The sequence below is a fragment of the Carassius gibelio genome, chromosome B18 (assembly GCF_023724105.1).
Source record: "Carassius gibelio isolate Cgi1373 ecotype wild population from Czech Republic chromosome B18, carGib1.2-hapl.c, whole genome shotgun sequence".
NCBI lineage: Eukaryota > Metazoa > Chordata > Actinopteri > Cypriniformes > Cyprinidae > Carassius > Carassius gibelio.
This window is the reverse complement of record NC_068413.1, coordinates 1445882-1472510: the sequence shown is the minus strand read 5'-3', so window position 1 is coordinate 1472510 and position 26629 is coordinate 1445882. Positions and strand designations below refer to the sequence as shown.

The 26629-nt window shown below is 35.9% G+C and overlaps 2 protein-coding genes across 5 annotated transcripts in view; one reads left to right on the top strand and one right to left on the bottom strand.

Annotated features, from left to right (window-relative positions):
- LOC127977709 (granule associated Rac and RHOG effector protein 1) overlaps positions 1-14657 on the bottom strand; it is a 32164-nt gene extending 17507 nt beyond the window's left edge. The window contains exons 1-3 of one of the 4 annotated variants that reach the window (XM_052582726.1): positions 14468-14657; positions 1734-1965; positions 759-1642 (exon numbers count right to left, since the gene is read on the bottom strand). In XM_052582726.1, coding sequence (XP_052438686.1) covers positions 759-1262 — 504 coding nt within the window. In that variant the 5' untranslated portion in view covers positions 1263-1642; positions 1734-1965; positions 14468-14657. Of the gene's footprint in view, positions 1-758; positions 1966-14467 lie in introns of all 4 variants that reach the window. The other 3 variants (XM_052582724.1, XM_052582725.1, XM_052582723.1) reach the window with 3 other exon arrangements.
- Positions 14658-15430: 773 nt separating this feature from the next.
- On the top strand, positions 15431-24044 carry gpib (glucose-6-phosphate isomerase b). The gene is made up of 18 exons (XM_052582648.1): positions 15431-15685; positions 16119-16209; positions 16289-16357; positions 16701-16820; positions 16951-17034; positions 17734-17880; positions 18013-18084; positions 18167-18211; positions 18934-18987; positions 19903-19963; positions 20047-20090; positions 20212-20364; positions 20907-21036; positions 21134-21210; positions 22446-22574; positions 22918-22993; positions 23089-23155; positions 23647-24044. Exons 1-18 carry the CDS (start codon positions 15567-15569, stop codon positions 23768-23770), a joined length of 1662 nt encoding a protein of 553 aa, XP_052438608.1. The 5' UTR covers positions 15431-15566; the 3' UTR covers positions 23771-24044.
- The last annotated feature ends 2585 nt before the right edge of the window (positions 24045-26629 follow it).

Here is a 26629-nt window from a genome sequence, read left to right as displayed (position 1 = left end):
CCAAAGTGATTCATTTCTTTGAATAGGCCCCGCCCACGACTGGTAACAATCTCTGACTTATTAGCTTAGCTCCTCCCCTAAGTGAGCTGTACACAGTCCAACATCTCCCTTTAAATTCAGAATTCAAGTAAGAAATTAGTTCTTATGAAGCTACTAAAGTTGCTGTTCAGTTGCTTGTCACACAGATCTATTACACACACAGGTGATTTATTTCCCAGTGGTTTCCATTCACAGGCGTAACTAACTGCATTCATGTGTTTTTGACATAACCTTGCTTGTATTTGACAGTTTTATAAATGTAATAAGACAAGAAAGTGTAAAAAGAGTTTTTTCTTTCACTGCACACACATACACACACACAGACTGAATTAACAACAAAGGCAGATGTACGTATGATGTAAGCCTTAGAGATTCATTCATAAAACAGTGTATAGACAGCTTTACTGAGAGTAAGGGGAGTGCTTAAACTCACGTTAGACTTAAGTCATAATGTTCTTTGACAATGTATGTTCTTTGCTCATATTCTCTGCATAATTTATTAGCTGTCTGAATAACTGTGCAAGGTAAAGGTGATACATTTTGTAAAATTTATTACCTCATCTATGAACATCTTCCTTCATAGCATCGCTTCAAGCTTCGCCTTTGTTATTGTTTTGAAAACGCGACCTCTAGTGGCGAAAACCTACATATTGTGCCTTTAACCTCAAAGACAAGTACTTCTAAACATCAACATGCAAGATGGTTTTCGAGCGACTTACCTCGACGTCCTGCCGGCTGAAGTCGTTCTGGTCTTTGAAGTTAGCCGCACCTGCGCTGAGCTCCATCAGCATTTTGCCGATCTCGGGCTTTATTGCTGTGGTGAGCCGGCTGGTCGTTTCCATGACATGTTCCTGCACGTCCTTCAGTTGCATAGCTGCTTTGGAGTAACGCGAGTCCCGGAAAACGCTGCCAAAGAGCTCGGTCAGGAACGCGCTTGCGCGGCAGAACGCATTCAGCGCATCCAGGTATTTGGATATGCCCTGCTGGATGTCCGCAATCGCCGAGGTGGCACCTGTGGGCGGGGCGTGGCAGCCAGAAGGGGAGGAGCCTATGGTTGCCATAGGAGAAGGGGTGGAGCAAGAAGAGCCCAAGGGGGCGCTGAGGGTCCGGCTGAGCTCGGGCAACTGGAACTGCTGGTGTTGCTGCACTTTGTGCTTGGACCCGCCAAGCAAAAAGCGCAGCTTGTAGTCCATTTTACTTTCTTGTGCACTGCAACAATACATAAGTATTTAATGCGCCCAGGGAGTGTCAGATCTCTCGACTTCACCTTCGAATGAGTTCTGGATGCCTAATTTGGGACTCCTGGAATCAACTAAATAGATAGCTTAAAGATCCCATCAGAGGGGAAGTCATGACAGTATCCCACTCCAGAGAGAAATGGAGAGCGGCGCGGTGGAAGGTTCAAGGAAAATTTGCAGCCCAGCTGCAGCTCACATCAAAACGTTTGTGCAAAAACCACAAAAGATCCAACTGATAGATCTGGTTTACAGGTGCCTCCTAGGAAATAAACTAGCTTGAATCCTGGATGGAAATCCAAAGTGCATAATCAATCCTTCAAATGGAAGCGAAAAACCCCTTCTTTCCGAACGCTTTCCGTAGGCCTCTAATAAAAACAGAAAATCTTTCAGAAGAAGAAAAACAGTGGCAGGATTGGCATGAGCTACAGGGTGATGTCGCCTTGGCACGCTGCTGACCTGCGCCGCTCTGACGGATCCAGTCGGTCAGAAGGATTGTGAGCGCTGTACAGCCGGTCAGGAGTCGAGCGGGGGCCAGGAGAGATCGCCGCGCTCACTCTTGATCTGTTTCCAGTGTCTGAGGTAGTTAATACTCACTACGGAAACCAATGTGCTTCGATAGGAGTCTCTCAGCAAAAGCAGGCCGTAGAAACAAAAGCACAAACTATCTGTAAGGCCTCTCAGTCATTTCCTGCAAAAGAGACAAAGAGAGAATGTCAGTGAGACATCACAGGGAGGAGGAGGCGTTCTGACATTTGTTTCCAAGCTTCTCCTGGAGATTTGATTCAGGCGTTGCTTTTCAAACTGTGCACTGAGTTTCTCTGATCATTAAATCATCAACTGTATGAGGCCTAAATTATATTCTTTCTGTTATTTTCACAGTAACATAAATGGTGAAAGTTGTGTGTAAAGAAACTATAAAAAAAAATAACTATTAAAAACCGATTTTGGGGAAAAAAAAGTAAAGCTGAAAAAATTAAAAATGGAAACAAGCTAAAGTAAGTTTGGGTTAAAGTAAAGAAAAATGTAAAATCTTAAAAAAAAAAAAAACTAAATTATTAAAACTAATTATTAATATACATAATTAACTAATAAAAGCAAATACAAAATATTAATTAGTGGTCTACCAATTTCTTTTTATTTTTATTTTTGACAACTGATGCCGATATCTTGGAAAGCAGGGGGCCGATAGCCGATATAAAGCTGATATAAATGTATTTGTCTTAATATTTAAGAAATCTATAATAATTTGAAAATGTATAAAAAAATACATTTGTAAAATAAACATACTTTAGATGACAAACTATTTTCCACAAATAAATAAATATTTAGGAATCATATTTTTTCAAATAAAGCGAAGGTAACACTTTTTACAAACAGCATACAGTGAAAATGACATTAATATAACAGTAGGCAAATGCATAAAGCGCAGCATAATTTGCAATCACAAATTTAATGTCTAAAGCATTCAGTTTGCACGGGCCGAAAGTCACACAGAGAACACGCAATAATGCAGATGCACACTTCAGAAGATCTCACTGCTGGATTTGACTACGTTTGCAAAGTTTGTGAAATCAAATATTCATTAGCCATTCAAAGATTTGTTTAAATTATGTATATGCATATTTGCCGAATGCTGACGGCAAACGAGAAAGTATTATAATGTTTGCCTTTCTATTACTAATAATAAAAAGGCGATCAATACACTTCTTTTTTATATGTTTTAATTCCTTTGTTTAACAGTTCTATCGGATTATTAGACAGACTTCTATCCGTATTAGACAGAACTGTTAATGACCACAGCTAACAAGAAAAATGTGCCGTTCTCAGCACCGTCAAAATAAAAGTCCCGCCGCAAATGCATCGACCAAACAGAAAAATTATCGGCTGATGCCGATATTAGACAAAAGACCTTGCCGATATATCGGCTGACCACTAATATTAATAATTACTACAAATAACACTGAAATACTATAAACCACACTTTTCTCGACAGAATACATGATTTGAGGAATCGCTCATGTCAAATGGAAGTAAAACTATTTAAAATAGACTTTGGAATATGAAAACTAAAATAAAATATTAGGTTAAAAATTTCCTGTACTGTGCTCTTATACACACACACACACACACACACACACACAATACAAATTATTATTATAACCACTATTTTAATATACTGTATTATAATTATTATTCAAAATGTTTACTGTGCTGCTGAATTAACACTATGGGAAATTGTTGCACTGTTTAAGCATCATAAAAACATTCCAAAAGTCCCTTCTGTTTATCTGCTGTGTTCCAGTGACATAAAAATCTCACTTCCTTTGAAAAACAACAAACAGTTATCTAGGAAAACACGCGCTCACATGCACAACGGGCCTAAACACAGACAAACACTCATGTCACCTTCAGAGGACAGAGACTGGGAGATAACATTTAAAAGAGCAGACATCTGTCTCCTGTAAAAGCCCGGTCTTTGAGCGCATGACAAGGAACAGACGAGCGCAGTTCCTGTCTGTAAACCCCTTGGATTAAAGTTTGTTTCAGTGCCAACCGGGTCACCCTTCAGACACTCGAGGAACGGGAGACTGCTGGGAAGCACCTTGGTCGAAGATGAAAAGGAAATCTTGTAATGACAGATCATCCGTGCTGAAGGTCTAAAATAGAGTTCTAGACTTCCTCTGTTAGTGCAAAAGCACAATATTAATATCGCTGTTCAGATGAACCATCAACAAACAATCAACCAGCTAGAAACGGTGCACGCTTGTTCCAAACCCACACGAAACAACAGAACAAGCTCACTAAAGCATGCAGCCAGTGGTCAAACACATCCAAAGATGTGTTAAGGGACAGTTAAAGGGACCAGCTGTTTTGTCCCTACAAATGAAAACCAATGGGATGCAAAACACCGGACCAAAACCCAACAATCTGCTCTTCTCAACTACATTTAAACTGTTTCAACAGATCAGCAGCTGGATTATATCGGCAAGTCGAGAGAAATTTTGATTCTGAAAAGCACTGATACCCACTAATGCTAAAAATGCATACTTGCATATTTTTTAAGATTTTGTTATTTTTAAAAATAATAATAAATTCAAGCCTCTTTAAAGCTGCTTTAGAATTAAAAAAAATACTTACATTAAGAAATTAACACTTATTTCACAAAGATGCAGTGATAGTAAAGACATTTATAGAAAAATCAGTTTTCTACTGTTTTCAACACTGATTATGCAAATCATCATATTTTCATGATTTCTGAAGATCATGTGACACTGAAGACTGGAGGAATGATGGTGAAAATTCACAGGAATAAATTACACTTGAACAGATTTCCACAGGACACTGTTATTTTCAATAGTAATAATACAACTGTATTTTTGATCAAATAAATGCAGCCTTGTGGAGCAGAAGAGACTTTCAGTAAACATTAAAACACACAATCTCATCGTACCCGAACTTGTTAATGGGTGTGTTAAAATCACACACCAGATATTTTCTGACTACAGGGTCCTGCTATATGAAAGCAAACGGTTGCTGTGTTGTATTTCAGGGCTGGGGATGATGGCGAGGGCAGCTGTTGTTCATGATCCACCATCCGCAGCACAGTTCCTGTCGACCAACACAACTGTCCTCATACATGAATCATAAAAATAAAAAAAACACAACTGTCCATCACCATCACCAAACCACTCTACAGCACTGCTTTCCACTCACAGGACACACTTTGAAAACGTCCTTCGCATCTGTTACTAATGAAGCCCAGGAATGTTCCCCTCCACACAGAAAGGTGGATCATTATCAGAGCAAAGACACAGACGGAGAGGATGGCTTTCATCAGAGGGCGATCAGGACGTCATTTATCACGCAGACGAGCATTCAGACACAACATACCTGCAGTGAGAGGCACAATTCAGCTAGTTTGAGAAACTCAACTAAAGTGACAAAGCGTCAAACACACGTTTAGCTGAATTCCTCGAATGTTTTCCAGAGAGGTCTTGGTCTGTTGTCCGACCCGAACAAAAACACGTTTAACAAAAATCACACTTCAAAAACTAATAAAACATCCAGTATTTAAGATGAGTCAGGGTGGACAACTAGCCATTCAACAACTGCCTACTAGATTAGAAAGTTTCTTTTTTAATGTATTAATTAGGATTTTATTGTGCCGTTTAGCTCAAGGTTTCCAAAACTGGGGTAAAAAAGCTATTAATTTATTTAAAAAGAAAAATGCAAAATTGAAATGTTTTACAATAAAAATAGCAAAAAATAAATAAAATAAAGAAATATATATATATATATATATATATATATATAATATATATATATATATATATATATATATATATATATATATATATATATACACACACACACAAAATAATTTAATAAAAAATCTAAAAAGTGTGTATATATATATTTTTTTAATAATTATTTTAATATTAATTATATATATATATATATATATATATATATATATATATATATATATATATATATATATATATATATATATATATATAACAAATAATTATAATAAAAAAATCATGCGACTATTATTATTATTAATTAATTCATCCTCTTTAAACTAAAACTACTAAACCAACATAATTATTTAGGGCTTCTTAATACAAACTCAAGTCTATCTTAAGAAGCCCAAGATAATTATGCTGATTTATTCATTTTTTATTCATTCAAGAGAATAAGATGCAACTTCTTGGAGAGGGTTTTAAAGCAAAAAATAATATAATATTAATGCAACAAATTAATCTCTCCTTGAACATTACGTTTATGTCAAGCCAACATATGAAATATATTTATAATATAAAATTATATCACTGGCATGACCACTGGCATCCTATTCTCACTATTTTATACAGGATAAAGGCCATGCATTAAAATGATTTTTTTTCCCTCTTCATGTTAAGCAACTTTTAACTGTGCTAAACTTGCTTTCTTGCATTAGTCATTAGTCTGTTTCTTGTCATTTCACCTCGGGGATCAATATAATATTTCATTTAGTGGATCTATTTATGTGCCCTTAAGTGCTACAGCGACTCCAGAGCGGCTGCAGGATTATTTCTGGTGTTTCCCATTCAGAAGACAGACAACAGACGAAGACAACACAAGTGTCACTCCTGTAACCACACATGTGCTGTGTGCAGCTGTCAAGTCTGCTTATATCAGCACATAGTGCCTATAATCGTCAACACAGATCGGTACTGTTCATTCTGACACGAGCCAGTTAAACACAAACAAGAGAAGAAAAGATAAAACCAGAACTAGACCAACAATACCAGACCAACCTTTACAGAAACCTCGTATCTCTCCACAAGTCCTGTTTTTCAATTCATGACTCCATTTCAGCCGTACGCCAAAAGAGAGCACGGCTCGGGTTTCACACACACACGTGGTGCATTGTGGGAACGATGGCCATCTCTGCTGCTTGGCTCGGTAGCAGGCCTGACGTGGATGAAACCTCCACTGGGTGACTATCTGAGGACGCTGTGATTTTTGTGGTGGAAATGGTTTCTGTGGTCCTGCGGTTTCTAAATGCAACGTTCGGATATAAAACTGTGAGGATGACAAGTTTGATTCTAAATGTGCAAAGCGTTTCCCTGCTCTCCAGTTCATCTGGCTTTATCCTGGACGTTTCCCAAAGCCAAAAGCATTTCACATTCCTTGATACCCAACAGAACTGGACCGGACACCATAAAAATAACCCACAACTTTATGAGCTCTGGCCGTATTTATGCACAGCTCTCTGTTTGGAGCAGTGTTTTTATTGTTTACTTACACTTTCATGCATTTCAAGGCTCAAATAAAAAGTTAATATTTGACAAAAAAAGAAATTAAATCAATCAATCAACAAAAAAACATCATAAAATAACTTAACACATGCACCAAAAATGTTATGAAAAATATAAAAATGTAATCTAATTATAATATTTATAAATATCACAATAGTATATTCATATACCAAAATATCACTGCTTGGATTTGACATGATACTACACTCAACATAAAACTTGTCATGAATCGTGACGTATCATGATGATATATCAAAAGCTAAAGAATTATCAAGTACATTTTCCAAAGTAAAAGTATTAAACAACACTATTTACCAAATCAAAACTTTCATGAACATTTGATATTACAGCGATATTAACAATAATGCAATGGAACAGATTAGTATCCTGAACGTTTTGAAACTATTGATTTCATTCCATTTAAATAATATTTCGGCAAACCAAAGCACCTTAAAAACAGAAATTATTCAACCCAATCACAATGCACAATCATTTCTTTCTTTAAAGTGAAAACCTGTGTTATTTTTGCTATGGACAAAAATCATATTCATTTTACACATTACAGCAGATTCTGAAAATGCAAGTGGCATAAGGTCTCTGATTAGGACAGCGTAATTAAACGAAACCAGTTCATGTTTTACTTCATGACAACCAAACACAAAAAGCACGGCAGTACAGTGATGCTATCAGATGGTGATACTACGGTACAGAACGATATTTACAAGCTATTCCTCGGTGCACCGCTTGAAAGCCATGAAAGTACTAGTTGCATCACTTTATCCAAAAACTTAGAAATATCATAAAACAGTCTAGTGAGTGAACATGCATAACACTCTCAAATGGAAAAACATGATAAACGCCGTGTGTCTGGCGATCACGGTTTTAGCAGCGCTCGGGAATATTAATGAGGACGGGAATGCTTGGGGTTTTTTTCCTCAGGAAATTATACACGAGGGAGAGTAGACAAGCAAACGAGTTTAGACTAGTTACCTCAGAAACCAAACAGGAAGAAAATACCCCACATAAACCCCGTCCAAATCCATCACCGCTCCAGTTATCAGGCCAAACCAAGCATCTAAAACCGTACGGCGTCAAGGATTCGGGTACAGGAATGCACAAAACATTTAGAGTGAATGCATTTACTCATCAACATCAAAACATAATTCAGCATGCCAAACAAGATTTGAATCGTTCTAATGACTCTAATGACACCCAATTAATTCAGAAACTGCTTTTCAGAAATCACTAAACAGTAATTTAACAGTAAACAGAAACGTTTGAGGGAAGACTTTCCTCTCGTGGCCTTTGGCAAACTTGGAACAGTTTGTCCTCTGCAAACACAAAGCTTTAAGACAAGAGTCTTGCATTCGTGCTGAATGAGCTCATTGCTTACTATAAGCAGTCCTGACGGCTCCGATTCTGCCGTGGATCAACTGGGAACAGTGAGAGAAGTCATTTGTTTTGAATGTGCTCTTTGTTCCTCAAAATGTTTGGTTTTGGCTGATGAGAACTCAGCAGCGCGCGCGTGGAGGAAAGCCCTGCTGAGAGGCGTCTCGTGAGGACATGTTTGTGAAACTCAATCCTCGGTGAAACTCAGAGTCCTTCCTGCAACACCTGTTTGTTTAGATGACATCATCAGCGAGCTGGTGGACGGCCGATCTGCTTTCGACAGATTTTCTGATAGGAAAATCTGAGTGGGAGAAAAAATAAATCCCTAAAAATCTGAGGTAATAAATAGATGTGCAATTCACATACTGAAAAATATATTAGCATGGAAAAAAAGTATAATATCTTCTGTTGCAATAACCAGGACCTTGTGTACAGTTTAAAAGTTTGTATTCAACTTGCATTCAAGTTTTTTTATGTGTGTTGATTGTTCTACCTAAAAAAAAAGAAAAAAGGACTAATTTTACCCTTTAATACAGAAGTGTACCAACTAAACATGGTTCCTTGCAAGTCTAGCTTGTAGAGATTGTAATAATTTCCATTGATTTCTGCGACTTTAAGGTGATCGATTTAGTAAAGACTGAGAATTCAAAGTGATGAAGCCAACAACTAATGCCAACAGCAAAGCTTAAAGTTTTAATTGCAATAGTTTAAAGTCTAACGTGCACTCTAAAAGCCTGATACTTCTGAAATTAACACAATTTAAAAGGTAACATATCATGAAAATCTGACTTTTCCAGGTTTTAATTGCTATAATCTATAATGCATTACCAAACAAGGAAACATGAAAAACGTAAGTTTACGTGATTTGATTTATTTTCTGTATATTGTTGCTGCCACACAGATCTAAATTAAACATGCAGTTCATTTCCCAACTGTTTACCTTCATAGACATAACCGACTGTTTTTGCAACTAAAGTCTGATAAAAATGTACTTTTATTACTGTCATTCATAATGTCTAAATATAATTGAATGAATAACAAAAATATATAGGCTATATTAGGGAGTGGAAATGACCTATAAGTACTTCTCTGCAGCCGTTTACTAGTTGTCATTTAATACATATATTTTTTAAATTTCTAAATAAGTAAGTGTTAATACATTATGAAACTTTTAGTTTTATACATTGGGGGAAACCTATTAAGGATGAACAAATTTCATCACATTAAAAATAACTTTCAAATTTGGGAATACTTAAAGCATTGAAGTGCTGGGAAGTTGTGTGAAGCATTTAAAATTACTCGAAAACATTAGTTCTTCCTGTAGTTTTGGTATCCACATCAGTGGCGTTTGTTCCGATATCAGGGTTTAACAGAATTCTTCGCTGAATTTGAATGCTCCTCACAAGATTTCACAGAGATGTTGATTGTGTGGTGAATTCAACTGTTTTCTTCACTGTATCTCCCAGCGATGTGTATAACGTGTTGCGGCTCCGGCTCGAGCAGATAAACGGTCTGCGCTGCCCGAACTAGTAGCGCAGATTCATTCCACTTTCGGTTTGTTTATCTAATGTAGCTCTTGTACATCAGTCCTGATGAGAACACAAGGCATTTCATTCCATTTTTGGAACTGAGAAACAACCTTTCGTTGACTGAATATGCATTGCGATGACATCACAGGACGCTTCTAAGGCCAAATTCTGCAGAAAATGTGTGGCGATTACGAAAATTTGCAATCTTTTGCAAAAATTGCAGAGTTTGTTGACTTTGTGATAATTTCAGCGATTGCAAAATCGCTAAATCCTGGAGGGTCTGAATATGGTTTAAAACACATGATTTCAGCACGATAATCAGAATCAAAACAGATGATGTTTTTAGCAGTTAAGAGCTATAATTGCGCAGCACTATTCTGGAAAAGGGGGCGGGGAGTAGCAGCTCATTTGCATTTAAAGAGAAGGGCACGAAAAACAGCGTGTTTCTGCTTCCACTCAAAATAGGCATTTTAAAAATGATATAATAAATGATCTGTGTGGTATTTTCACAGACACATTCTGGAAGACACCAGAGACATATATAACATGTTGAAAGGGGCATAATATGTCTCCTTTAAAGAGTGTAAACTTTTGAACAAATTTGTCCTAAAAGGATTAAGCTGCTTATTATCTGCTTCAAACAAAACTTAGTACTCCATGAAAAAAAAAACCATGAAGAGTGAGAATAGCTAATCTGACTTGTGTAAGAAACACACACACACACACACACACACCCTTCCCCCATGAAAAGATTCCATTGTGTCATTCTAAACTGCAATAGCAGTCAGCAAGAGAATGCAGCATATTCCCAACAACACTGGAATGCTTTGTTAGGGGGATATCTTTCAGCCCGCCGGCCCGGCCAGCAACACACACACACACACACACACACACACACACACCCCTCAGGCTCGCATGTATCCAATCCAAAATGCATGCAACCTTGAAACATCCATATAAACTGAGCTAGAAAGCTAAGAAAACCAATTCTACATTCACATACTCTCATAAGAGCAAACATCGCTATGTGTTGCACAAAGTCATAAAGAATTATTCTAAGAAAGAGAACTGGAACTTCATGAAATCAGCACGTTTGGCCGCTCACAGATGACCCGAGCATTATTTCCATAGCAACAGTATTAGCCAACACCGCTGCTCATATTCCAAACGCTGGTCAAATAAAGAAACAGACGTGATTGTGTTTCACAGGAGGATGCATAACATATAGAAACATACAGAAATGCCAATACTGGGGAAGGGAACAATTCATCAGAATGTCCTCTAAATGTCTAAAAAGCACATAATAAGAAGAGTTCTATTGCAATGCAATTTCCAAAAGGTCTTTATTACTTTTTTCGGATATAACTTTAAATGTATCAAAAGCTGCTTTCCGTCCACAGTGTTTTTGTCTTGGTATCTTCATGCTACAGCTACTTGTGAAGCAAAATGAGATACACAGTCTTGTTTTCTGAGAAACTGATCAAAATGAAGTGAGTTTATATTTAAAATTCAAAGATAAAAAGTTTTTTAATACCTCATTGACAGATATTTGTTTTTGTGTCAAGCATAACCTCACTTAACTTTGTCCAATTTCTTAGAAAACAACAAACTGTGTTTTAAGGATGTTTAGACGACAAAAATATATATTTTAATCCTTTTTTTGCAGCATTTAAAGCCATGACTATGATTTTAAGACATTTGGCTCAGTTTTAAGCCCTTCATAAATTCATTTGTGAATAAATGCAAAACACCTGAAACGCTTGAAGCATCATTCTCACAGGTTTGAGTCTAACAAACACTAAAATATTTCCTTTTCCAACCCTTCAGACCACAAAAACAGGTCAAGTTCATGTAACGCACAGTGCAAAATGCCTGCATTGTCAACAGGTCAGAAAAAATAATATTATATATATATATAAATATATTTAAAAAAAGAAACGTTTCGGGTGATCATGATAAAATACTTCTTTAAATAACTAGCAGTGCTGCAGCATTCATTAAGCAGCGATTCATGCTTATTCTTTCATTCCCAAACTGAAGAGACCCAAACAGGAAATACATTCCACATGAACTCAGAGAAGCCATTGCCAGCGAGTCGTATTCGAGAATTGGGCTACAATAGCTCAGAGGGGCCAGACGTCTGCTCCAAGCACTTTTCAAAAGAGTTTAACGAAAACCCTTGTTTCAAAACACAAAGAAGTTCACACAGAATAGAGCGCAACTGACCTCCTCACATACATCGAACAAACTAATCTCAGGCCGCAGTGGAATCCAAGGAGAAACTAACAATTAGGATCAGAATCACGCGGTGTTAAAACGCTGTTTTTTAAGTTTGCACACTATAGGAATACAGCGTGTGTAACATGTTTGTTCTGGTAGGTTTCAGAGAGCAGGAAAAAATGGTACTAAATGGAAATCATATAATGGGACTTGTGCAAAACACAAGTTGATCAACTTTCAAAAAGGAGGAGAAATGCTTTACATATCTTTAGTTGTTGATGTTAAGTATACATCGAATCTTTTCTCATCTATCACTTGGCAGGAGCTAGTCAAATTAGAAGTCAACACTGATGGGTTGAATTATTTGCCTTCATCCTTAAAAGAATCATTCACGCAAAAAAATGATTTGCTGAAAATGAGTTTGTTTTTTCATAGGAATAGATTGGAGAAATGTAGTCCAATGAGTCCAACAGCTGATAAAAACATCATAATACAGAGCTAAAAGCTGCATGTTTGCAAAAAATTAATCCATCAAAACCTTTTAAACTTCAAGTTGAGTTTTTCTATCCATAATATGTGAAACGTAAAATGTTCATCTTGTCTGAATTAGGATAGAAATCTGAAGCTCAAGCACTCTTTACAAGCTAAAACCATTCTAAACAAATATATCAATAGATTTTGGACTCATATTTTGACCAGATGCAGCGGTTTAAAGTTAAAGCATCTTAATGCTGGATTTGTTTCATCTTTTGTCTTCTCCAGATGTTAACTGATGGACTGGAGTGCTGTGGATTATTGTGATGTTTTTATCAGCTGTTTGGACTCTCATTCTGACGGCACCCATTCACTCCATTGATGAGACACTGATGCAATGCTACATTTTTTCCAAATCAGATGAAGAAACAAACACATCTACATCTAGGATAGTTTTTTTGCACAAATAAAAAATAAAATGAGACTACACACTTGCAATGAAAATACACTTTGCATAGACCAAGTTAAATATATTTTTATGGCACTTTTAACAAAAACTGTTTAAAATCAGCGTTGCAGAAAATCATGATATTCATATTTATTATATTCAAATATATTCAAGTCTTATTCGCATTTAGTAAATTAAAGCTGGATGATAAGTGAAATCGTGCAATGATACAATACAAGCAAGTAGTATAGATTTATTATACCATATATTGCTATAGTAAATCACCATATGCAAATTTATTGTATGTACAGTAAAAATGTAATATAATCACATAATGCAATTAAATAAAAAAAAACATGCATTTGAAATTTATTTATAGTATAGCAATGTGCATATAATTGTGATGTACTTCTGACTTACTAATCAAAAATAAACTAAATGATAATAATAATTACAAATTTCAACATCTGGTCATGACGATTACCAAATCTGGCTCTGTGCTGACATACAATGTAAAAAAATCTGGCTCCTGAAACCAAACCAACTGCTAAAGAACCCCAAAAACAATCAAATCCAACCCAATGGAAACTCCAGTCCAGCAATCTTTTTCATTTACGGGGCGACAAATACATTTAAGTTCACACTGCAGAGTGTAATTTAAGCAATGTACAGGGTTACACTGCTGTGCAGAGGAGTATAAATATCCTGAAATATCCACTACAGGAATCTGGATCCTCTGACACACACAACATTCACTTAAATAAACCAGTCTGGGATATTTTGCACTGATATAACACGGAAGATTGTCTGTTTCAACCTAAATCTATAAGTTCCGACACTTCGACAGCCAGAAAAACACTAATTCATTCCTGCTGACACTCGCCAGGGGTTTGGGTGTGTATGACACCCGTCGGCTGTCATTAGGATTTTTCAGGGCGTTGAAGGGTCTCCAGACCCCGCTGTAATTTAGGGACCCCGGGAGCAGCTAATTACGCCATTAATTGAAGTAAACGTAAACACTGCAGCAGATTTGATGAGATATAAACGACTCAAATATGATTTAACCGACACCAAAACTCTTAACAATCCGCATAAGCGCTGAAATACCACTTTAGCGCTTAATTGTTACCGTTACGGTCCTTTAAAAGCACCGAGATGACGTTTCAAATGATTATACAAAAACCATCAGTGTTTATGAAGCTAATCTCAGATAGCCGTTAGCACCTCTCGTTGACACGGATTGAAAAAACAGATCAAACACGTAAAAACACACGCGCTCGCGGCCTCTCCGGGGCGGCGGGGAGTAACGGACTCGGGTCCTACCTGTAGAGGCTCCGGGAAAGGCGTTTATCAGTGTGGAAAACAGCCCGATCGGCGGTCGGTTCACGGCATCACGTACCAGCTGTTTGTCCCCACCCTCCTGTCGGTGAACTCGGAGAGCGGAAATGACGCAGCGCGTCTTCCGAGCGCGCGTCCACAAAGCGCGGGCACGCCTGGCGACGCTCACGTCCGAACATACCAAAGAGCGCATACACTTGGAAAAAGCGATATTGTAATTAAAATAGGTTTTCTGAGTGGATTGTTGCTCGTGTGTTGGTTGAAATCATGACAGCCTGTTGTTTATACGGGAACTACAGTTTTCACCGAAGCACAGTATTTATTGAAGTTTTTATTCCTATATGTTAATAATGTTAATAAGCTAATAATAATAAGAAGAAGAAGACATTCTTACTTTGCCTATAAGAAGTTTTTAGAAGTTATATGCCATTTTTTATTAATTTGATTATGAAGGTAATTTATTGAGAATATTGCTATATGTTCTATACTTGATTTTTATTTTTATTATTTATTAATACTTATTTTACTTATTAATACAGACTGATTTCTGGAGAGGCTTTTTTATTTATTCAATGTGAACTGCACAACTCAAGGCACTATGTGTATATATATATATATATATATATATATATATATATATATATATATATATATATATATATATATATATAAACAGATAAAAGACATCAAAGAGGAATACAGTAAAATAATTATTTTGAGACTGATGTAATGGACTCCTGTGTCCCCTAGTGTTCAATATTTTACCAAACACAATGTTCAGTCGATAGATGGCGCCATATCCATCAGATTTTTTTCACTTTACTTATTTAGCTTCATATATATGCGTGTGTGTGTGTGTGTGTGCCTGTGTGTGTGTGTGTGTGTGTGCCTGTGTGAGGGGTGTGTATGTGCGCGCGCGTGTGTGTGTGTGTGTGTGTGTGTGTGTGTGAGGGGTGTGTTGAGCAGCAAATCAGCTGCTTTCCTCGCTCCTCATAAAAGCGGGTCTGTGACATTTGGGTTTAGTTCAGCCGGAGATTCTTACACACACACTCACACACACGCACGCAGGTTTGGCAGGTTCACGATGGGACTGACAAGCGACCCAAACTTCCAGAATCTGGAGAAATGGTACAAATCAAACGCCGCGAGTCTCAACATGAGGCAGATGTTCGAGGCCGATAAAAACCGATTCCAAAACTTAAGGTACTTTAATAATTTACTTACTAATTTAAATATTCTGCATGAAGCAGCTTATTAGTTTAAGGCCATTTTATTTTATTTTATTTTTTTATTTTATTTTATTAGCAACTGTACTTCACAGTTCATGCATTATAGTGGGCGGAGTCAGACGTAGAAGCTGTTTTACTGTCCTGTCCATCATCTTTAAATCCCGCCCACATTCACGAAAGATCATTTATATATATATATATATATATATATATATATGAATATGTGTGTGTGTTAACTCAAGTGGCAGAATATATTTAAAAATCAGTGATAAAAATGCATGTAGTCAGTTTAACTATCTGGCTGTACAGGTTTTGTAGAAAGATTGAATAATTTTTATAATGATTTTAATATCTGTAAGCAAGTGATCAAAGAGTTCATCTGAAGCATGTTTGTCCTCTTTCAACAGTTTAACTTTAAAAACAGATGAAGGAGACATTTTGCTGGATTACTCCAAGAACCTCGTAAACGAAGAGGTTATGAAGATGCTTGTGGAGCTGGTAAAGATTTGCACAGATGAATGTTTACAGAGAATTAAATGGAGAGTTTGCATGTAAATAAAACAGCTTTTTCCCGCAGGCGAAGTCTCGTGGTGTGGAGGCCTTTAGAGACAAGATGTTTTCAGGAGAAAAGATTAATTTCACTGAGGTATTTAAATCAGCATGTGCTCAAATATACATCACATTTAATGCATTTATAGACTGAAATGAACTGAGCTTGTTTGGACATACTAAGATGCATGCATGTGTTTATTTAGGCAAACTCTATGAGTTATGCTTTATTTATTTGATATTTTAATTATGCATTTGCTGCACTTGAAAAATGCTTGACATTCTTATATACACACTTCACATGAATGTGTTTGACTTTTAGAGAATGCATGAGCTGATTCATTGTATATCCTGAATGCATTGCAACTTGCATTAGATAAAAGTGTCTACCAAATGCATTTAGGTATACTATATATAGTATGAAGATTGTGTGGTCTTAGGGTCGTGCTGTTCTCCACGTGGCTCTGAGGAACCGCTCAAACACACCCATAATCGTGGACGGGAAAGACGTAATGCCGGAGGTCAACCAGGTCCTGGAGAAGATGAAGGGCTTCTGTCATGTGGGTGTCTTATTTGATGCAATGCTTCTTACTAGAACACTAGAAAATGAAAATATACACAGATAAACTATAAAAAGTGTCTGGGCCAGGATGCAATTCTAAACAAAACCTCACTTTCTTCCGTCTACAGAAAGTCCGCAGTGGCGAGTGGAAGGGATTCACTGGGAAATCCATCACTGATGTGGTTAATGTCGGCATCGGTGGATCGGATCTGGTTTGTGAAATCAAAACTCAGTGTTTTATAGCAAATTGTTGAAGCTATAAAAAAAAAAATTCCCTCTTATCAGGAGTACATGGATTTTTGTATTTATTTAATGCATAACTTGCATGATATAATTAAGACTGAAAAACTGTCAATGTAAGCTGGAATTTAAAAGACTAGCATATCAAAAATATAAGTAAAAAAGAAAGACTGAAACAGTGATTTCTTATAAAATATACACCAACAAACTCTGTTTTACTAAAATAAAAACTTTGATTTATTTATTTTTTTCATCCTGGTGCAAGAGACACTTATTCTAAAATTTACCAGGCATCTATGTGGTTTATTTTTTATACTGTGAAAAATTCATACTATAAATACAGTCTAAATTAAAAAAATAACAATAATATTATTGGAAAATAAATAGTTTTTCCAGGTTTATTATTTATACATTTACTACTTCGTTTAGTCATTCATGTTAAACAATTTGTTATTATTTTATTTTGTTGATATGTTATTTGATTTGTTTTTAAATTAAATGTATTTATTTAAATTAAATGAAAGTATTTATTTAAATATTTTAATCAATTGTTTATTAATTTGAATCATATTTGTATTATTTATAAATTTACTTGTTCAAATTTTCATTTATTTGTTTATTGTAAATAATGTTTTATTTATTTATTGTAATAATTTTTGTGCATGTTTCAGGGTCCATTAATGGTGACAGAGGCCCTGAAGCCGTACTCTAAAGGCGGACCTCGTGTCTGGTTTGTGTCTAACATCGATGGAACACACATCGCTAAGACTCTGGCTGAACTCAACGCTGAGACCACACTCTTCATCATTGCATCGAAGGTCTGAGCAGATTATACAGCATTGGCAGAGACTAAAACATTACGTTTAGATTTGACTATGACTCTTTATAAGTGCACTTGATAATATTGATCACTGTCAAAACAGTTGCATTGATAAAGTTTGTTTCCTCAGACATTCACGACCCAGGAAACCATCACAAACGCTGAATCAGCGAAGGAGTGGTTCCTGCAGGCCGCCAAAGACGTGAGTGTCTCCTCCTGCAGCGACGTGTACGGGACGCCTGTGTCACACACTTATTCTTCTGCCTTTTTTATCATTCTCACAGAAATCTGCAGTGGCCAAGCATTTCGTGGCACTCTCAACCAACGGAGTAAGTGCATTATAGTTTAAATGTAAAGGTTCATATCGTCTGGAAATGTTAAATTGTGCAAAAACAGTTCATTGGGATATAAAACAATATTTTTTTACTTTCAAAAGAGTCCAAAAAGAACATTCATTGAAACTAAATTGCAAAAAACTTTTTTTTTTTTTTGTTTCAATTTATACAGCACATTTCAAACACAGTTGTGCTTTACAGAAAATAATTTAGGAATATAAAATCATTTATAAAAAAAAAAAAAGGAACTTAAATAAAAGTCTTAAAGCAAAAAAAAACAAAACAAAAAAAAAAAACAGCTGTTTTGTTGTTTGTTAACTGTTTTTGCTACATATTTACCAGTATTGTATTTTAACCTCACGAAGAAAAATAAAAACAATCATTCTCCAAGTAATGTAAAATAATTAAACTTAATGTTAAAATTCAGAGAAAATTCAAATGTAACATTCCAATAGTGTTTGCAAACTGATCAAATAGAATGTTCTATTGCATAATCAAGAAATTAAAAAAAATAAAATAAAAAAACTTTTTTAAATATATAAACAAAAATAAAAACTGGACACTTTGGATGGTCAGAGAGCATCAGAAATAACATGTTCATAACTTAATGAGTACATTAGCAAAACCTTCTTGAGCCCTTTAAAAGCTGGCATTTAATATATGCAACAGATGTTTTAGGTTCACAAATCAACGTTATTCCATTTTCTGTGTTTCAGCCCAAAGTGAAGGACTTCGGCATCGACCCGGAGAACATGTTTGGGTTCTGGGACGTGAGTGTGGGGGTCCGCCGAGGGCGGGGGGCTATTTTTGCTGTAGTGGTTTGACCTGTGAAGTAGGCGTCTGGACAGCTGCTGGTAACCAGAGTCCCTCACTGACTCGGGTTATTCGTGATCTTGACCTTATCCGAGCAGAGGTCACGCACAGGCTGGTTCACTGGAAAGGCCGACAGGCTACTTTTAGTCACATTGTGTTGATATTTAAAGGGCAAGGTTCTTACAGGCCTGTTTATTATAGACTCTATCCCCCGGTTTCACAAAAAGACGCAGGCCTCATATGTAAGTCTGAGTTGTTTCAGCTGCACTCACTGATCTTAAAATATGTCAGTGTCTTTGTTTTGTCTCTAGATGCACATCAGTTTGGTTTTTCGAAGGCATGCTTATTAAAAGTATTTAACTGTTGGCTAACTTTTAACTATTGGATGGTTAAATAAACTAAAAATATATAATAATCCTAGCTTAACCTAAGCTCTCACTGTGAAACCAGGCTTAAATGCTCTTCAGCTCACGTAAAGAAGAAGTTGGACGTGTAGCTGACTTGGTGTTTTATATTTTATCAATAGTTTCAATTAGCAAAAAATGTTATATTAATACTGTTTTAATATTTTTTTATTTTGTCATTTGCGTTTATTTTTTTCATTTGTTTTTGTTCATTAATATGTCTATATAGTTGTAAAGTTTGTTTTAAATGTTATTTCCATTAACATCAATTATATTTCAAGTAACAAAAATGTTTTCATGGTTTTATTTTATTTTAATTTCATGGTTTTTATTTTTTATATTTGTCTTTTTTTGTTTATATTTTATTTTATTTCAAGTAACAAATCATGGCTTTAGTTTTAGTTCACTATAAGTAAATTATTTGAAGGAATAATGTATTGTGCCTCATTAGATGAGTTTCTTTTCTAGTGGGTCGGTGGACGATATTCGTTATGGTCTGCAATTGGTCTGTCCATCGCACTTCACATCGGTGAGTGTTATCCTGTGTCTCTGATGAAGATATCAGTGAGTGTGAGAGATTCTCAGGCGTCTGGTTTATCTCTTCTGTCTCAGGATACGAGAACTTTGAGAAGCTGCTGGCTGGAGCTCACTGGATGGTGGGTTTTATTACTGAAGAATATCTGTTCAACCGTAAAATGTTTCTGTGATGCAATCAGAATTTTCAGCAATTCTTAATTTGTTTTAAAAGCCTCACATAACCCCCTGAATCTGTGGCAGGACACTCATTTCCGCACGGCTCCTTTGGATCAGAACGCTCCCATGCTGCTCGCTCTGCTGGGGATCTGGTACATCAACTTCTTCCAGGCGGAGACTCACTGCCTGCTGCCGTACGATCAGTACATGCACCGCTTCGCTGCCTACTTCCAACAGGTGCGAAACACAAAATGTGTCATCAAAAAATGCTAATGCTATGGGAATCTGATTGAGCTAATTGGATGCTTTTGCAGTTGCATGTTTCAAAACTTGTCCTTTTTATGCATGTGTGTGTGAATGGATGTATATTTTGTTTATGCATGCACAGACGTACAGTATATGCACATATCTGTGCATATGCATATGTATAGTTATTTTTTTAGGAGTAGCATTATGGAATATGTTCTGAATTTCTCTGGTATTTATGTATTTGACGGAGCCCAACGCATTGCATGCATGATAAAAAAAAATAGTAAGTTAAATCATGTGCACAGTTAATTAATCCGTAAATCCCTCAATGCACTAAAACATCCACACGGTTTATAAATCGAGATAATTAATTAGTAAATTGTGTGCACTATTTATTTATTTTTTCTTGCATGTCATGTGCGGGTCTTTGTAGTATTCTATGTATTTTTGTTCAATGTACTTTCTGCTATAATTCAGAAAGCAGAAAAGTAAATAAACATCATACTTCAAACTAATGCTGTGATCTACAGGGTGACATGGAGTCGAACGGAAAGTACATCACTGCTGATGGGAACCGGGTGAACTATCACACCGGGCCGATCGTATGGGGTGAACCGGGAACTAACGGACAGCACGCTTTCTACCAGCTCATTCACCAAGGTTCACTACCTGACTTAGAGTGTGTGTGTGTGTGTGTGTGTGTGTGTGTGTGTTTTGGTGGGAGAAGCATCTGTCTGACCCTTCTGTCTCTCCACAGGAACTCGTATGGTTCCTGCTGACTTCCTCATTCCTGCCCAGTCCCAACATCCAATCCGAAACAACCTCCACCACAAGGTACCGAGCCGCAGATACAGCGATGCATCATGTGACGCGACTCCAATCTACAGCTTATTTCTGCCATGCTGGTTTACAGTTAATGCATTCAGTTTTTCTCAATTGCTAACACACTGTGACTGATTCATCTGGCACAATTTTCACACTTTTATACAGTTATCGAAACAAAAAACATATTTCTCAAAACAAAAAAATTGTTTCATGAACTGTGTATTAGCAATCGAGAAAAATCTGCGTCGTTCCTCAAAAGCCCCTTAGCTGTTATAAATTCACTGTAAACCATGGCTTCACAGTGTTTATTGCTTTTATAAAACGGTTATTCCATATATGTAGCAAGGTTTAATAAAATAAAACAAAGCAAATAAAATGTAACGATATTAATAAAAACAGTGTTCTTACGCCAAACAATGTAGTTCCCCAGACACAGCTGTGGTTGCAACAAAGTGGTTGCCGAGCAACACACAGAAGTAAACAAAGGTGTGTGTTACTTTGTAGAGTAATTTAGAACAGCTTCAAACGTGGCTCAGCCAATCAGAATCAAGGACCGGAACTCTCTGTTTTATAAATCTATATCTATCTATTTACAGTATCTATCTTTCTATACATTATAGAGACAGAGAGAGCAAGAGAGGTATTGAATTCTGGCTGTTTTTCGTACGATTCTCAGAGAGAAAAAAAATATACAAATTCAGAATTATGAGATAGAAATTTGAACTTAGAATAAAAAAAATAAAATAAAGGTCACAATTTTCACATGTAAACTGAGAATTGTGCGGCAAAAGTCAGAAATTTGATATATAATCCCAGATTTGGTAGAAAAAGAAGTCTGAGTTCTGAGGTTGTAGATTGAGAAACTGCAAATTGTAAGAAAAATTGTATAACTGTGAAAGACATAAACTCAAAATTGTGGGGAAAAGTCTCATTTGTGAGACATACTGCAAATTATCATAGTTATGAGATATAAACTTAAAATTATGAGATGTATACAAAGTCATAATTGTGCATTAAAAGTCTGAGCTGTTAGATATGAGGTCATAATTACCCTTTTCATTTTTAGTGGCAGAGATTTGATGCATCATGTTTTCTAGATCCTGTTATTGAACTGGATTAATTTAGTTGAATAAAGTCACTGTTGTCTTCTGTAGAGCTGCTTTCCATTGAATTTGAATCATAACTGATGAACGTGACAGCATTAACACAGCCTGGCTCTGTTTTATTAAATCTGTACTGTGCAGATCCTGGTGGCGAACTTCCTGGCGCAGACGGAGGCGCTGATGAAGGGAAAGACCACAGAAGAGGCAAAGAAAGAGCTGGGAGCCGGAGGACTGAGCGGAGAGAAGCTAGAGAAAATCCTGCCACACAAAGTGAGGATATGAAGTCAAGTGCTGGCTTATACTGACCCCTACAGCACACAAAACACACTATACCCCATAAATAATTATACATTTCTATATACATGCAATACTCACATTTATCAAAAGATGCATTCGAGAGGAGAGAACGTATCTGACAGTGACCATGTGAGAAATCATATGCAATAATCTTTGATCAAATCATTTTTTAAACAAAACAAGTGTTTCTATTTTTTTTTCATGTTTATTATTTGTATTTTCAGTGCTCACACTTAGCTGTTATTAAATATGCACATATTATTAACATCTGCATGAAGCTCTTTCCTGGATACTTCATCCCCGCGGTTCTGTCCAGGTTTTCCAAGGAAACAAGCCGACCAATTCCATCATCTTCAGAAAGTTGTCTCCGTACACCCTGGGCGTTCTGATTGGTGCGTCTCAAATTTGGGTTTGGTGATGCTGTATAGTATTAGATATCATCTGAAGTGCAGGTTCCTGACCTTTGACCTTTGACCTCCCTTTACAGCCATGTACGAGCACAAGATCTTCATTCAGGGCGTCATGTGGGAAATAAACAGTTTTGATCAGTGGGGGTGAGTCGTCCAACTAATCAGGAAAAATAGCTAGAAATGATTTTAGGAGTTTTAACGAAACAAAATGAATGCATTTTTGATCCTAACATGTTAAGTCCAGTTCGGCAAGTTTTATAATAGTTTTCATGAATATTTTAAATAATCTTTTTTTTAATTTTTATTATTATATACTTGTTTGCGTCTTAATTTTAACTTTATCAATGCCATTTTAGTTCGTTTTTACATGTGCATTTAGTTTTTAAATTCTTATATAATAAATACGTTTAGTTTTGATCCTACACAAGTTTAATCGGTTAAACCTGTAAAGTAGATCATTTTATGACCAGACCAGGGTTATTCACATACTATTCGTTTTTATTTTGATATTGCATTTTCTCTTTTAATTTAAATTGAATGTTTTAGGTATTTTATGTGTGTTAGGTTGTTTTCTTTTGTATTTATTTATTTAATTTTAAATATTCCTGGATTATTTTGATTTGTTTTTATTTCAGAGTGGAGCTCGGGAAACAGCTGGCAAAGAAGATCGAAGCGGAGCTTCAGGATTCGGCGGAGGTCACTTCTCACGATTCATCCACCAACGGCCTCATCAACTTCCTCAAGAAGAACTTCGCTTGAATCAGCCACGAAGAGAAGCTTCACCTTTACCCAGAATCACCTGCCTTGAAACTTTAATGTACTGTAGTGTCATTTTAACTGACAATTAACACTGGCTTTTATTTGTTAAACTAATGCATAATAAAAATTCTAAAATGCTAAATCAGAGATGTTCCTATCTCTCTGTTTCACTCTGTGAAATATCCCTCATCTGAAGAACCTTTTTTTTAAGTTTACAGCAAGGTTTCTGTATTCTTCTTTTTTGTTTTTTCAAAATAAATCACATTGCACAATTTCTGTGACTTTGGCGAGGATTCATACGGTATAGTATACTATCCTCAAACAGTGTTCAGAGTTGTTTTAGGATCACTGATATAATAAGACGTTCAAATCTGATTTTATATTTTCAGTTTTTACTTTCATTTCGGTTAGTAATTTTGTTTTGATTTTGTCAATTTTATTAGTTGTTTTGGTCTATGATATCTATCTATCTACATTTACATTTAGCAGAAACTTTTATTCAAAGCGACTTAAAAAAAAAATATATATATATATATATATATATATTGTTTTATTTTTTATTATTTCTGTACTTCAAGTTAAACCAAGCAAAAATGAGATGTGTTTCCTTGGCAACTACCTAAAAAAATAAAATAATATCAAATTTATTTTATCTCAGTTAGTGGTTATTTTATTTCAGAATGGGTTTATTTATTATTGTTGTTTAGAATAAGCCTTATTATAAAATAAAAAAATGTATAACATGAAAACATATTATACTGTAAAATGCACTGCACGTAAATGCACAAAGTGATAAAATGTTAATAATAAAAGCATAAAGGTAAATGAAAATGCATGTGCATGGATGAGCCCCTCCATTAAAAGTCCTGTTCCCACAGTCCCATGTCTTCAAATGTCTTTGTATAAGTGTAACATCCTCTGTCATGAGAGAGCAGAAGCACCAGCAGTTCTTCACCAGCAGGTGGAGCCACAGAGTCATCTGCACGACACTCAGTCTCTCTGTTCCCAGTGTTTGACATAGATCATAGATGTGTGTTCATACACAGGAAAAACGTGAGGTCAAAGGTCAGCTGTGTTCAGCCCTTATCAAATCCCAGAAGCACACAGAGAGCCAAACACATCTAGAAGACCAACACTAAAAGAGACAACGAGATGATGTTTACTGTAGTACTACCACACAGAAACACCAGTCACTCGAGTTTGAGAGCTGTGAATCATTTCGAGATGATTGACAGATCAGAGAGGAACCTCAGACAGAGATCAGATCGGGGAATAATGTGTCTGTTGCCTGGCAACAAGTCCCTCACTTCACACATCACCTGCTCGGTTATTTACAGTCTTTTCATAAAAAAAAAAAAAAATACAATTATTTCTGAAATATGATCCGAGCTGAGACAAAATGGCAGAAAAGGTAAATGAATTAACATTTCAGCTCGTCTCGTGAATTTGAAAGTCAATGCGGTTGCCATGGCAACAAGAGTAAAAACTACTAGTCATCAAGAGTCCGCAATAAAGAGAAACACAACTGTTGCTTCATCACAGCCATAAACCTTCATCTGATAGACATTGTGAGACATGGACACGTTTCTTCACAGGTTTTGCTGATGTGGCAGTGAATTTAAATGCATGTATGATGCAGTTGTTTTTATTGTCTAATATAAGGAAATGCATGCATTTTAAAGTGTCTGCAAAATATTTTAGGTGCCACTGCAAATTAAACGGAGCAATTATTGAACTACTGAACAACTATTGAACATTAGCATTAACATATCAGGCCAAAATGTCTCATCGGACTTCAGATGTCTCACAATTGAAATCATTCAGCAATGTTACAATTTTGTAGCTTTATTAATTGTTATTATATTCAGAAAATTAAAGAAATAATACTAATATAAATGCATATGTGTGTGTGTGTGTGTGCACATATTTGTTGAATCATTTGTTGAATGCTGTCACCACAGGTTTTGATTTGTGAACAAACATGAACATTATTCTTTAATTTCTGAGAACCATATGTTTATCATTAAAAACAAAACCAACAGAACTGACCTTGAGAAGCAGAAAAACCTGTTTGTTTCATATTTGTTGAAAATTGTGCATAATTTGTTGAGAAACTCTTCTTGCAGCCTAAAATTACTTAATGAAAGTTTCCCTGGAAATGTCTGCATGTAATTTCGATTAAATATCCTTGTCATATCCACACGCAGCTGCTCTCTCATTACACAGCAGTAAATAACAGATGTTTCTGCTGAAACGTGTATTTGGATGTGAATTACAGAGCTCACAGAAGGCCTTGTGAAGAATCTGCATATATTGCATAAACTCATTTTAACTGCAGTTTAAAACTTATATTTGATCAAATTGACATCACACACAAAACTAGAGTTAGAAATTGCTCGATAGCAGGATTCTGTTTTCTGAATGAAAACACATCAGACAATAACATCTGCTAAAAATGATGTTTAATCCATTCTACATCACTTTCACATGCCTTATCCACTTTATTTTTAACGTAACAGCTGGCAAGCCATTTGTAAATTGACTATTCTGCAACTATCTTATTATTTAACTTTATTAACAATCATAAACACGCAGGTTTGCAGCACAGACAAAAACACTTAACGTGGCTTAATGCATTAAAAGAGTGTTTTTAAATGACCAAACGAAGCAAACGCGTTATTAATAAATCATACTATGTACAGACAAACAGAATATGAATGCAAAGTGTTAATTTTTTTCTCAAAGCGCTTAACGTGTAATTAAACGCGTAGGTTGCATTCTTATTCAGTCTTTTAAAAACACTCTTTTAATGCATTAAGCCACGTTAAGTGCTTTAAAATGTCCCACAATCATGCAGTT